Genomic DNA, 15243 nt, shown 5'->3' with positions numbered 1-15243 from the left:
GATGTTATGGACTACAATTCCCATCAGCCCTGGCCAGCATGGCCAATTGGCCATGCTGGCAGGGGCTGATGGGAATTGTAGTCCATAACATCTGGAGTGCCAAAGGTTCGCCACCACGGCTCTAGGTGGACCTTATAAAAGAGTATCTGGGGTATGACGTCTCCAATGCATCTCAAGCCCCTTTAGCGACTGGGTACTTGGCCAATGGGCTATTGTCTCTCCTCCTCAACAGCCTGCCCTCAACAGCCTGCCATTTTCACTCCAAGTATTTAAAAGCTTCTCCTAGTCCAGGGGTCTGCAACCTGTGGCTCTCCAGATGCTCATGGACTACAATTCCCATCAGCCAATTGGCCATGCTGGCAGGGGCTGATGGGAATTGTAGTCCATGAGCATCTGGAGAGCCACAGGTTGCAGACCCCTGTCCTAATCCCTCCCATATTTCCTTAGGCTGGTTCCAGCCAGTTAAGACTTCTGACTTTCCAAAGAATCTCCAGGGGTCATTCTTGCTTTTCCCAGTTACGCATCACCACTCAGCTGCCCCCTGCTGGCATCCCTTCATCTTCCCTCCCCGGCTCATTCTCTGGCAACCAAGGCCACTTGGCTGAGTCTCCCACCACCCAGGCCAGTCTATCCAGCAGCAGAGACTGGGAACCTGCCTGGAAGCTGCTCGTCACCACTGTGGCAGACTTGCTGGGCTCCTCAAAAGGAGATAAGTGTGGGGGAGGGGGGACTCTGTTCTCAGATCCTATGAGCTTAACAAGGGAGTTCCCACAAGTTCTCTGGGTTAATTTTTCTTATGCTTCTATCTGGGAGGCATTGACTCTCTAAAACTTGACTTTAGTTATGTCCTCAAGACTGGATAAAAATGACAGTAATGTCCAACTGAACAATCCAAGCTGTGATGGCCATTTAAAATGTAACTGCATTGATGCAGTTCCAAGCACCAACCCAGTAACAAGAACCATCTCTGCATGAGGAGTTGGCCGTTTTTCCCAAGCCAGTGTAAACCTTTCATTAGCAGTTCGAACTGGCGTGGTGGAAAATCACCAGAATCAAGAGAAGAGGTCCTAGCTTTAGTTCAACTATCGGGGTCTGCAACCTGCGGCTCTCCAGATGTTCATGGACTACAAATCCCACCAGCCCCTGCCAGCATGGTCAATTGGCTGATGGGAATTGTAGTCCATGAACATCCGGAGAGCCGCGGGTTGCAGACCCCTGGTAGAAAATAATACACAAACTACGATGACCAATGCCACATGGAGCTATTAGAATCCACAAATGCAGATCACCACATTCCCTCGCTCTGGAGATTCACCAAAGACAAAGTCAGAAAATATTCCAAAAGCAGAGTACGATGTTTTATTCATTAGCATTTGGTCGACAGGGATACGGAGAGAAGTTATGACTAACGTTATCTGTCCTGATCACTTGGGAAAATCAGACTGATGAGAAGTAAAAGGAATACGGTACAATAAAATTACATGCATTAAAATATTTTACTTTCGTTGAAAATACGGAACCTCGCATAAGAATTCATAGAATGTCTGCTGAACTCCCACTAGAGAGAGAATGCATGTTTGCAAGGGCCAGATTGTTTTGCATATGATTTTAATGAAGTTGGGTATAGAACGTTTAACACTGAAACATGAGTACAACTGGGCACACCATAGTTGCAACAGGGAGTAGTCTGACTAGTCTCTTGCACAGGTTGATTGTGGGTTTGAGAAGAGGTGGGTGGGGGAAAGTTTACTCTGCTTATTGTGAGCTGAACTACATCCCGATCTTCTAAACCTAATGCACAGCCACAGTCAGATGTCCAGGATGTGAAAACGGGACAGTGAAGAAAGCTGACAGGAAGATAGGACCAGGGGCCATACACTGAAAATGCTGGGGGGAAGAATTAGGACTAATAAAAGGAAACACTTCTTCACGCAACACGTGATTGGTGTTTGGAATATGCTGCCACCGGAGGTGGTGTTGGCCACTAACCTGGATAGCTTTAAAGGGGGCTTGGACAGATTTGTGGAGGAGAAGTCGGTCTATGGCTACCAATCTTGATCCTCCTTGATCTGAGATTGCAAATGCCTTAGCAGACCAGGTGCTCGGGAGCAGCAGCAGCAGAAGGCCATTGCTTTCACCTCCTGCATGTGAGCTCCCAAAGGCACCTGGTTCAGATTACAGTTTGCTGCTCATGTGGAAGAGTGGGGAATCAAACCCAGTTCTCCAGATTAGACTCTACCTGCTCTTAACCACTACACTATACCGGTTACTAATTTTTGTATATGAAAATTTAATTACCAAATAAAGTTTTACAACAGAATTTTTTAAATAAAAAATTCAAATTTTTATTCTTCTTAAATTTTCCCTTTCTGACTTTTTCTGCCTTAATTCTCTAGCTTCACTTGCACCACTCTGAAGAGTTCCTTACACTCTGTACAGAAAACTTATTAGTATTGCTTAACGTAACAGATAGGGCAACTCTCATGACCTCTCCCACAGAATTCTGGGAATTGTAGTTTGGTGTAGAGATTGGCAAAAAGTCTGTTCAAAATCCCCTACTCCCCCCCACAAACTGAAGCTCCCAGACTCTTGTGCAGACATGCCTTAGCGAAACTGTGACTCTAACTATGTTTCCCCAATCAGATGACACAGAATGCTCTTGAAAAGTACTTTGATAACAATGGGATTTATGATGGGGGATCAAAAGCATAATATTGCCTTAAGGGGTCACTTATTTCTTTTATTGCTGTAGATGGTTCTTATTGAAGCTCATAAGTGCAGCATACATGTTCTAAAGACAGAACAAAGCAAATCCATCAGAGGATCACAAAATAACAAGACTAAAAGAAAAAATGACTATAGGATTATCAAGCAGATCAGGGCCAGAGGGGCAGAGCAAAAAGGACGGTTGTTCAACACCTTAGCAAAAAATAAAATCCTATATAAGCATGGGGCCAAGATTCTCAAAAAAAAAGGGAACAGGGGATAGGGAAAGTGGCACCTATAATAAAATTGAATCTTTGAGATGTCACTAGAAATTTAAAAAGCACAACTTGGTAGGCACTTATTCAGTATCTACTCATCTAAATTAGATATTGACAGTCTAATCTTAAGCAAAGCCACACTCTTCTTAGTCTGCTGCAATCAATGGGTTAGCTGGCTGTATTGTTTTATGTTTTATTTTATTATACTTATACCCTGCTCATTCCACGCCGTAGCCTGGCTTGGAGCGACTTGCACATTATAAAACCATATATACAATAACATTGGAATAACATTAATATCCAATCCAAATCCTGATGGCACTAAATTAATTCCTTCAGCCTATAATGCTCCCCCTTGAATAAGATGTGATCAAGGGTGGGTGGGGGACCACACATTTTAACATGGTTGGAAGGCCAGAAAGATGGAACTATATCAATGGGTGGCCTCAACCAAAAGCCAGGTGGAACATTCTGCCTTACAGGCCCTGTGGAATTGAGTAAGATCCCTCAGGGCCCCAATGTCAGCTGACAGAGATGTCCACCAGACTAGAGCTAGGGCTGAAAAAACCCTGGCTTGGGTTGAGGCCAGCCTAATATCCTTGGGGCCATCAAAAGATTCCCATCAAAGGAATGAAGTAACCTCTGCAAGAATAATGTGCAAATGTGGTCCTGTAGATATGAGGGTCCCAAACTACTCAAGGCCTTAAAAGTTAGAACTAACACCTTGAATATAACCTGAAATTAGACTAGCAATCAATGCAGCAAATGTGAAATGGGGGTGATATGCTCCCTTACTGAAGCTCCCAGAAGGAGCCTGGCTGCTGCATGTCGGATCAGCTTTAGCTTCTGGATCAGTCTCAAAGGAAGGCCCACATAGAGCGATAGTCTAGCCTGGAGGTGACTGTTACGTGGGTCACTGGGGCTAGGTCCACACGGGAGAGGTAGGGGGCCAACTGCCTAGTCTGGTGAATGTGGAAAAATGCCATTCTGGCCGTATGCGTGACCTGGACCTCCACGGATGATGAGGACTTCAGGATAACTCCCAGGCTCTTGGCGGAGGATGCAGGTTGTAAAGCCACCCCATCAAAATGAGGCAGTTGGAAACCCTCTGGCATCTCCTGCTGGCCCAGCCACAGAACCTCCATCTTCAATGGATTTAACTTCAATCTACTCTTCTTCAGAAATTCATCCATGGCCTCCAGACATTGCTGCAGAACATCTGGGGCAGGGGTCATCTGGCCCTCCATCAACAGAACGAGTTGGGTGTCATCAGCATATTTGTGACAGCTACAGTAACCATGCCTATGATGGCACTGTTAGATTCTAAGGTCTTCAGGGCAGAGACCTTCAGTTTTTGCTTTTATTATTTGATTAGCCTTGTGCAAATGAAAAGTAGTAGTCATCACAGCTGGAGAGGCCATCTGTATGTACACAATATGTACACAATATGTACACAATATTCACACACACACACACACACACACACACACACACACACACACACACACACACACACACCATAACTTTGTGCAAACGGATAAAATTTGCAGAATCTTGAAAATTAAGCACCCTTCTGGGCTTCCCTACCATGCAAAAACTACCTTCTTGTAGAAGAAGGCTGGAATGTCTGTCTATTACATATCCATTTTCCTACAAGCCAAGGGCAATATGCATGTATTTTCCTCTTCTCCATTTTATTTTATCCTTACAACCACCCTGTAAGGGAGTCTAGGCTAAGACAATCACAAGTCCAAAGTCACCCAATGAGTTCTATGGCAAAGTGAAATTTTGAATCTGGGTCTCCTTGTCTAATACCACTGCTCTATACCATGTTGGAATTCTGGACCTCAGCGGGAAGAACTTTACATATACTGTACACCCTCCCTAAGTATGTATGCATAGCTAATTTGATAGGATCACAGGCTAAGTATCAATACTGAATGCCATCTTGGTTTTTAAAGGCAGTCTCTTGATTTTAATTCTGCATGCAAGCTTCAACCCACAGCTCAAGTTGTGTGATAGGGTCTAGTGCGCTTTTCTTTTTGACTCTTTGCTTGTTTTCAGTTAAAAGCTATAAAACCAAGCGCACAGCACAGCCTGAAGACAAACGGTGGTTTACATCAACATATATTGGAGGTATTGATATTTTCAAAATTAAAAACCCCAGCAAAACCAAAACAGGATGCATACATTCCTACAGCCACAAGGCAAAACTTTCTTCGTTCATATTACATGATGCTGAATAAAAACTGAATTACTGCTGGTACCATAGCAACAGCTCAACCACTTGGCAAGTCTGCTAGTTTAAAATCACACCCCCTCTCCCATACAGAGGAATTCATGAGCCAACATGACACTTCACCATTGAGCTTTTCACAACGTTTCAAGAGTGCAACATCTATCAGAATAAAGCGATCGCTGCCTCTGAATTTCAGGTCCCACTGCTAACTTTCTAACACCGCAGTTCTTTTGTCATTTTTCTTATGCAAAATGTGCACCAAAGCAGATGCAGGGATACGGGAATCAGAAGGTAGGAGTGGAGATTACAGGAGACAACCCGTTCCAGAGCTGAAGCTGTGGCTTGTCAGTCACAAGTCAAAATACATCATCTGTGCAGCAGCCAAAAAAGGACACCCAGATAAGTGACAGACGCTATTGCACAGGATGGGAGTCTGAGTGGCTTCATCACACAACAGTTGTTTGGAAGTCCTTGTCCCATTTGCATAAAGATGAAACCTTAGTCTTTGCAGGATTCCTCCTTTGATATGTTATTATCTGTGTAATCCCTTAGACTCATTTAAATTCAATTTCCTGAATTTAAAGCACATTGGTCCTATTATCTATTTAATGCCTGAGACAAAGGCACTTTCACACGTGAGCCTTACAGGCTGATCCTATCTGATGCCAGACCCATTTCACTGAACTGGGCTTACTCAGAGGTAAGTGCAGACAGCGCCATAGCCTTGATTCAGTTACCTTTTTGTGTGTGTGTGGCTTAAATAAGGTTTCAATATGAATGTAAAAGCTTGCATTGATTAAAATAAAGGTCTGATTTGAAACTGGTTTTGATCTGTTTTCTGCAGTGTATTTATCCCATTCACATGTACGATAAAAGAGGCTCAGAGGCTCCAAGGGCCAGGTATAAAAGTGATTTTTTTACCCGATACAATTCAGTTTACCTGTGTATAAAGCAGGCAGCTGGTAATTACTCCTTTGTTATTTATTTATTCTTGTATTTCTATTCTTCCTCTCTATTCTATGAAACTTCTAAATGGAAAACATTAGTATTCACATTTTAAACTGAGTAATACAAAATATTTTCCCCCAATCTGGGAGTTTAAATAAATCTGGACTACCTTGCCTAATTGTTTCTGACCTTCCCCACTTCCAGCTCCATTTTGATTTCTGTTTTATGGCTGGTACTTTATTCTTTGCTGAAGCTTTTAATCATGACAGATATACTAACATCATTTGTAAGTAATAATAAAAAATGCGCGTTCAAACAGCAACAGTTATCTAACTTACATTTACATTTGTGAAAATTGTCAAGGGGAATATTTGCCCCAACTTATTTTACAGCCACGAGAAGATTAAGCTTTATTTTTATGGCCATACCACAAATCCATTAAAATGTTCGATGAAAAATATGACCTGTCATATCCAGAATCTAGACGTCCAATCTAAATGAGGATGGTGGCAATTCAAATCCACCCACTCCCATCCAAAGTTTATTATATGCTATGCTAAAGGAGACCTATGAAAGCCAGTCTCACTGTTGCTGCTGACTAGCTCAACTCAAAAAAGATTGCCACTGTTTGATTCAGAAGTGTAAAGATGGCCTTACTTGTGATCACAAAGGGTTAACGTAATAAGATGCTCATGCATGATCATCAGATCTATCCACATCAGGGAGGGGGCAAAAACAGCCAGTTGGAGTGACAGAGGCCCACACTGGCATGTTTCCCCCCTGCTCCTGTGGCGTAAGGGGCACCTACGCCAGAGGGAAGAGCAAAAACACCAGCATGCAGGCACTACTCAGCTCTGCAGCAGCCAAACCTGGAAGTGGGCGTCGCCAGGGAGCTATGCCGACATCTGAACAGACACTGGCACAGGTAGGGGTGTGCATTCCCGGGGTGGAACTGACTTTAGTTCGCTTCCACCAGACTTCCACCCTCCAGAGCCACAGACATGCGCCATATTTTCTTGTGGCATAAGTCTGCTTAAGCTACTGGGCAAATCAGGCAGAAGGAGAGTTTTTACATTTCTGTCCTTTCTGCGCCACCTGAAGCCATCTTCGCATCACCATCCACAGCTGCTGTCGTGCTTCCCTCCCCATGTGGGCTGGATGACTTCTTACTATCTATGATACTACCCTGTTTCCCCGAATATAAGACATCCCCTGAAAATAAGACGTAGTGGAGGTTTTGCTGAAGTGCGAAATATAAGGCATCCCCGAAAGTAAGACGTAGCAAAGTTTTTGTTTGGAAGCATGCCCGACAAACAAAACACAGAAAAATAAGACATCCCCTGAAAATAAGACATAGCACATCTTTGGGAGCAAAAGTTAATATAAGACACTGTCTTATTTTTGGGGAAACATGGTAATTTTCTATGGGCTATAACACAGAGTATCATTATACCTTGAAGACGTGCTTACACAATTGATTATGCTTTAGATTTCCTTGTTTAATTATATCAGTGTAGCTAATAATCTGACAGACTCCAAAAGGCGTACACTCAATCTCTGAAAATTCCCTGCAATCTCCTTTAAGCATAGATGCCAATTCAGACGAGGTCTAAGGAATGTTCCTATTGACTCCTGCAAAATTACATATACATCTGAAAAATTGCTAATCTACTTACATTACTGAAGGTTAATTGGTCCTCTCTCTAATACCCCAGTCCTGAACACATTACCCTGAAGCAAGGTCTATTGATTTCAGTGGGATTTACCTTCAAGGAAAACTGCTTAGGATTGCAAACTAATAATTATGTGCTTGCATACATATTATGAAAGATGCTTTGTTAATACAGAGGGCCTCTAAGCCAAACAAACAGGAAAACAGGCAAATATCAGCCACAATACATTTATTATGTTCTGTAAGTCAAAAACGTTTGAATGCATGCATGGACAATGCCCTGATTTAGATAGCCCAGGCTAGCCCGATCATCAGATCTCAGAAGCTAAGCAGGGTCAGCTCTTGTTAATATTTGCATGAAAGACTACCAAGGAAGTCTAGGGTGGCTACACATAGGCAGGCAGTGGTAAACCATCTCTGATAATCTCTTGCCTTGAAAACCCTATGGAGTTGCCCTAAATTGGAGGTACGGGGACAAATTCTCCACAGAAAACCTACTCTCTCCTCAAACTCTCCATGGTCACCAGCACTAAGTCCTACTTGCTGGAGATGTCAGAAGAGTCACAAGGAGGTGGAAGGATGCCACAGGATTTTTACACTCCAGACATGACAATGGGTCTTTTAAGAAGCCCTCCTTGTCATGGAATGGTGAGACCTGGGCGGATCTATCCGAATAAAACTATGGTACCTTGAGACTAATGTTTATTTCAATATAAGCTTTCATAAGTCAGAGCTCACTTCTTCAGATATGTGCAAAGAAAACCATCAGGAAATTCTTATAGACAATACTACAAGGAGGGGGGAAGAGGCACAGCACCTCTATCTGAGCTGACTGTGATATTTAAGATTTCAGCCTGGCTTTAAAGGCATTTGGAACCAGTTGCTAGCAATGGCGCTGTCCAAGGTACTGCAGTTTGCTAGATGCTAAGCCTTTATGGCAAGGGTCCCCAAACTTTTTAAACAGGGGGCCAGTTCACTGTCCCTCAGACTGTTGGAGGGCCGGACTAAAAAAAACTATGAACAAATTCCTATGCACAAATGATTGTAAAATGTTTGATTTCACCTTTCAGCCTTTCTGTCATGGTCTATTTTTAGAACAGTGACCAAAGTATGTCAAGTACAGAGTGGGTTCCAAATATTGTTGGGAGGCTGTGGAATACCTTCCCCTGTAAAAAAAAGCAGAACTTTCCCAATGAAGCATTCCATCTAACCCAGGATCAGGTATCTTCCTGGGTTCTTTCCTCCCTAGCAGCGAGCGATTCGCCAGCCTGGCTGATGCCAATGGGAGTGAGGCGGAACAGAAAGCCTGAGAGCAACACATGGAGTAGCCGAGAGGGAAGGGCGGAGCAGGCGTTGCCACATGTAAGGTTTCCAACTCTGGGTCAGAAAATTCATGGAGATTTGGGGGTGCCATCATGTAACTGCAATCAACAGCCGTTGGGGTCGGTTCCTCCTCTCCCTTGAGCCCCCACTGCACATGAATGGAGCCATCGCCGCCATGCCTGGCGGGCCGGATAAATGCCTTCAGGGGGCCACATTTGGCCCCCGGGCCGTAGTTTGGGGACCCCTGCTTTATGGTAACACCAGCTACTCAACCTCTTTGGGTTTCTTCAAGAACTCAGCCAAGACGGGACATTTGTTTAGTGGAATGATGATAATGATTAAATGAACATTTTATGTATCCTATACATTTAAGCAAATATAAAAGACCCAAATGATTATTTCCTAATGGCTAACCAACAGTCTCATTCTTATATTTAGGGATACATCACCTCAGATCTAGTTCTCTGTGGGTTCAGAGATAAAACCAAGTTTCAATAAGCCAAAAAGGAATAATCAGACATTTCAATTGCTTTGTTCTTCTTTGGCAGTTCTGTTCCAGGCATACCTCAAAGCGTGGAAGGCATTTCTTAAAGGCCACAAAGCTTTACTCATACGATCAGTGGAATATGATACTGTATTATGACAGGTGCAACAGTCTAATAATTAGAACGTTTTAAGCCCTTTGGATGATTAACATAGAGAGTCCACCTAAAAACATCCATGAGAATAGGATTTCACAAAAGAACAATGCAAAGATTTTAGATAACGTGATGTACTGTGGTCACCTACCTCCCCCATGCCGATCTGCAAAATTTTCAGCCCTGTTGCTTTTTCAAGTTTCTCTTTGTTGTCAGCTGTTAGGAAAAATTAAGATTGACACAGTTAAAGGATCGCAGAGATCGGGCTGAATTGGCGTCAAACATTTTCATCACTGCTGCAACAGGCAGATGGTGCGACCCAGGTTGCCTCATTTGCCCAGTGATATGGGCCTCGTCTCTCTTCCACTTTTACGGAAGGTCAACTGATGCAGAGAAAGAGCAGCTGTTTATTGAATTCATAGCCAAGCATGGATTTGAACCTCAGGTTTTGCTTGGGACCAACTAAATCTGATTGGGCAACAGTACCTCAGGTAAGCAGTTCATCTGCTCAGCGCTCCTTATGTCATCAACCAGCTGACCATACAAGGCTGCTGCTGGGCTTCTTTTGGAAAGGATTGCAAAAAAACTCAGAATGTATATGCTGGGCTTACAAGGCTGCTGGTGGGCTTCTTTTGGAAAGGATTGCAAAAAAACTCAGAATGTATATGCTGGGCTTACACATATGACTGTCATGATCTAAGCCAGGGGTCTGCAACCTGCGGCTCTCCAGATGCTCATGGACTACAAATCCCATCAGCCCCTGCCAGCATAGGCTGATGGGATTTGTAGTCCATGAACATCTGGAGAGCTGAAGGTTGCAGACCCCTGATCTAAGCTATCATAGTAGGCTGAATAATAGCTGAAGCAGATGAATTATTCTCTCCTGTAACCCAATGCAGCAACTTGATGGTTTCCTGTAATACATTTTGTCTTCTGAATATTGCTTGGCTATTCCTATCCCTTTCATCTCCCCACTTGGTTGGGTTCAAGGGCTGGAGGCCCAGTAGAAACTACTGACAGAGGACTCTCTATTTAGAAAATGGACAAAGGATAGTGGACAATGCGGCGCTCTTTGAACATCTGTCTGTTTCCTGGCACAAAGAAAAGAGAAAAGATTAGAAGCCCCGCTAGCATGCACTGAAAGGCATATTTATACAGAAATAATCCCTACAGTATTTAGTGAGATGTACTCTCAGGTTAGTGTGCATGTGATTTTAGCCTTAAAGTATTATAGACATTTATCATGGAGGTTATTTTAATCAAGGGCCAAGTGGTTGGACACTGAGTTCTTGCCAGCCTTCCTTGCACATCCTACAAGCACTGAAACCCATGCAAGTTTTTATTGAGAGCTCAACACATTGAGAAGGAAACAGGACAACACTTCTGCACAAAGTGCTATAGAAGAAGGATCACTCCTAGTACAAAGGAAGGCCATGACTAGATTTATGAAATTTAAGATATTATTATGCCACCTTTCTGAAGTCTTCATGAATTTAAGCCCGCTGCCTCCTAATGCCTGCCTGCCTGCCTGTCTCTGTGTGTGTGTGTGCATGCTAAAACAGTACAGCAGCAGGAATCAAAGTCCAGCTGAGCAGGTGGCATCCACACCTGGCATCCAAGGGTGATGCTCAGTCTCACTTGCCCCACAGGATAAGCCACTGCATTCCTGCCATAATCAGAGTCAACTTCTAAACAGAATGTCTTTCTGCTTCCTCCAGAAGGGATTCATTGAGCCGGGTATAATTCAAATAACAATGTTGTTAATTTCACCCCGGGACTACCTGAAGCTCTAAAACCAAGGAAGTGGGGCTGTGTCATGAATACTTTGCTTTCTGAAATCCAGCATCTTTCTTCTCCCAATTTTGATCATTCTTCTTGGCCCCTTTTGAACAATCCCCTCCCATTCAAACCTAATGTTGGAAGTAAGTACCCATCCTTAGTTTCAGGAGGATTCCCTCCCCCTTTTCTCTCCAAATGTGCTTGAAAGCTTTTCTGGACCACAACCTAGAAGTGTAGATTGATAGATAATCCAATTCAATATTGCTATTTCGTTATTTATACAGTACTTCACGCAATCAAACGCTAAACTAACATCATTTTATTTATTTACCCTCACGGTTCCCTAGAGAGATCGCTAAGTAAATATTATTAAACGTGTTCGTTCAAAGAGAAGGGCAAACTGAGGCAGAGACATGCCCTTCCGCGCTCTCTCTCTGGCTGCTCAGAATCAATGCTGGAGCAGGGATTAGGAGACAAGCTTGTTGAGAGACTGTTTTTCAAACTGTAAGCTTGCAGATGCTTTCATGTATTCCTTGTAGTGAACATCTATGCGTTTCCATCTGTATCAATCAATGACCAATAGGTTTACTATCTTTACAAACAGATGAGCCACCGAGAGGAAGGTCTACTTAAATCCCATTGATTTCAAATTTGAAATCCAGGTCAGGCTTCTAACTTGAAAACATCTGTGAAAGGAGAGCCGAGCGGCCCGTACGTTGGTAAACAAATGAAGGCAAAGCTGCTTAAACACATCTCTACTTGAACATGGTTTATTTCACAGGCATTACTATTACAGAAAATAATTAGCTGACAATTTTATTGCACACTAAGATATATCAAGTTAATATATACATCTTACAATGATTCAGAGTCCGCCTCTGAAAACATTTGTGGGCATATATTACGCTCATAAACAGATACCGAACAAAATATAAAGATGCATACTAAGTATATGACTTTTGCCAATCTCTTCCAAATTCTTTTAAATTGGATGAAAAATTGTCTGTACGATGCTACGGCTTCAAGGCTGCTATCTCACTAGATCTAGTTACAAAGTGGTTGTGCCCCACGTTACTTTAAAATGAACCAGACCTTGGCCACACATCCACTTCTCTGTTTGCAGGACACTAGATGCATGCAGAAAAGATGATCATATAAATTTCCTCCTCCCTCTCCCCAAAGCCATGAACCGGTCCTGATGATGTCTGAATTGATTCCAAAAACATGGTCAGCAGTTGGGAGTCAATTCATTCCATTAGTTCATTCCAGCCTCTGAGAATTTAGAGACTCTAGAAGACTCAGATTTTAGAACTCCCCAAATATCCTCCCCCCCACCCACAACCTCATAATTTCTCATGGACCTCTACTCTGTATTCTCTACAATTAGTGCTGATCAAGAAAGCAACACAGTGCCATAGACACAAAGAGAAGGGCGGTATATGCAGACCTGGAGAAAGTCCAAATATGCAGAAAAACATTCATTTCCACCTGGACTCCAACGTTAGCCTGGTGAGAATTCCAAAGGGTTCCATGATCATTCCATGGTTTCCAAAGGGTTCCATGGTCATTCCAAAGGTGAGATGCCAGCAATGACAAATCTCCGTCGCAAGAATGATTCTATAAATCATTGGCCCAACAGTTCGTTGTCAACAGTAGGCAAGGTCTATGCAGCCTTTTTGTATACCAACTTCAGAACTGGATAGTTTCAGCATCTATATTGTAACATGACCAAGAAGGGTGTTTCAGTTTGGGATCATTGTCTCACACTATAATATCATTTAGCTGACAAGTTTCTGTCTCTGGTTGCTCCTACCTCCCCTCTGAAAGTGGGGCACAGAGAGCATGGCCCAAGAAGAGGATCTTAACTGGTGGTATGAACAGTACCGGAAAGTCCTTCAAGTACCCCTACTGGTTAAGAAAAAAGGTATGGGTATTCTGAATTGTGCCTGGAAACAGATGGCCAGTGAGTGCGGATCTTTCAGCAGAGGAGTGATACGATCCTTGCACATAGAATCTGAAAGTCACCAGGACATGGCATTTTGGACAAACTGAAGTCTCTGGGATAGTCTTCAAAAGCAGCCTCACATCAAGCACATTATAATAATCTAATCTGGATATGAATAGAGCCTGGACCACCATGCCCCGATCATGCTTTTTGAGCGCAGCAGGCCGGTAAGTTGGACGTAGAAGGCCATTGCTTTCACATCCGCAGAAGGCCATTGCTTTCACATCCTGCATGTGAGCTCCCAATGGCACCTGGTGGGCCACTGCGAGTAGCAGAGAGCTGGACTAGATGGACTCTGGTCTGATCCAGCAGGCTTGTTCTTATGTTCTTATGTATGTGAATGCATTGCAAGTGAAGGGAACAATTAACACAGAGACGACATTAATTCATAAATATATATCGATGGGCTTATGAAGGTCTCGGCATATAATACATCTAATGGCAATCGAACATTGTACTAACACAGCACGTTAAAATGTGAGATGTTCACAGTCCACTTTCTCTTCCAGTCACAGTTTCACCTTTTCTTTACATTGCTCAGGTAATGTACAATGGAACATTCAGTTTTGACTGCATAACAACTGTGAAAGGCAAATCAGGTGTGTAGACAGTGAAATGAACGAATACAGAATAGTTAAGAATTGCAATATAGATGAACTTTTTGCGGGGTTCATAGCCCTTCTGTTTAAAAGATAAGCGGAACGATAAGGGCAAATGGCTCATTTATCAATCCTTACACAGCGTATGGAGCACTCATTCCAGTTTATGCTTGTGCCTATCAGAACATAACAGATTTGTTCACCTGGGATAAATATGAAAAGGTTAAACCCAGTATGCAACCAATTCCATCTCCCTTTAATTGTAGTCAGAGCACTTCACATACAATTCACAAGCAGGCCGGGGGCTGAACCGCTCCCTTTTTAGGCTTCGCCATGCAAAGACATGCAGACATGAAACCATCCTGAAACTCTCCACAGAGCTCTTACAAGTAGGTGCCACTGAGACTTCCAACATAGTGGCAAGTTTCTAAGTCACACTGAAATCCATTGAAGAAGAAGAAGAAGAGTTGGATTTATATCCCCGCTTTCTCTGCTGTAGGGGAGACTCAAAGGGGCTTACAAACTACTTTCCCTTCCCCCCCCACAACAAACATCCTGTGAGGTAGGTGGGGCTAAGACAGCTCAGAAGAACTGTGACTAGCCCAAGGTCACCCAGCTTACATGTGTGGGAGTGTACAGACTAATCTGAATTCCCCAGATAAGCCTCCACAGCTCTAGCGGCAGAGAAGGGACTCAAACTCGGTTCCTCCAGATTAGAGTACACCTGCTCTTAACCACTACGCCACTGCCATTTGTATTACGTTTTGCTTAATGTATGTCACTTCAGGAGTCAATTTTCGATTGAAAGGCCAGAGAAAAATATAATAAACCAATCTCTCTTAAAATCAGATTGGAAGAATCATACCTCCAAGGCGCGTTAATAACTGTGAGAACAAAATGCAGCGATATTCACCACCACAGATCAAACTATTAAGAATTTTTAAAAGCACAGTGCAGGGAACAGCTGGGTATACATTGACGAATGATGTTGCGCTCTGGATTTTCTTCTGCTCCGAAGCCAAATTCAGCTTAGAAGATAATTATTTTGCAAATTAA

General features: G+C 43.0%; 1 protein-coding gene across 1 annotated transcript in view; it reads right to left on the bottom strand.

The window, feature by feature from the left end:
* The window catches only part of PTPRN2 (protein tyrosine phosphatase receptor type N2), a 714418-nt gene that overhangs the window by 341841 nt on the left and 357334 nt on the right, over positions 1-15243 (bottom strand). Inside the window, exon 12 of the mRNA XM_048510498.1 lies at positions 9956-10020. Within this exon, the coding sequence (XP_048366455.1) occupies positions 9956-10020 (65 nt within the window). The remainder of the gene's footprint in view (positions 1-9955; positions 10021-15243) is intronic.

This window comes from Sphaerodactylus townsendi, linkage group LG11 (genome assembly GCF_021028975.2).
Source record: "Sphaerodactylus townsendi isolate TG3544 linkage group LG11, MPM_Stown_v2.3, whole genome shotgun sequence".
NCBI classification, from domain to species: Eukaryota; Metazoa; Chordata; class Lepidosauria; order Squamata; family Sphaerodactylidae; genus Sphaerodactylus; species Sphaerodactylus townsendi.
This window is presented reverse-complemented; position numbering and strand designations above follow the sequence as displayed.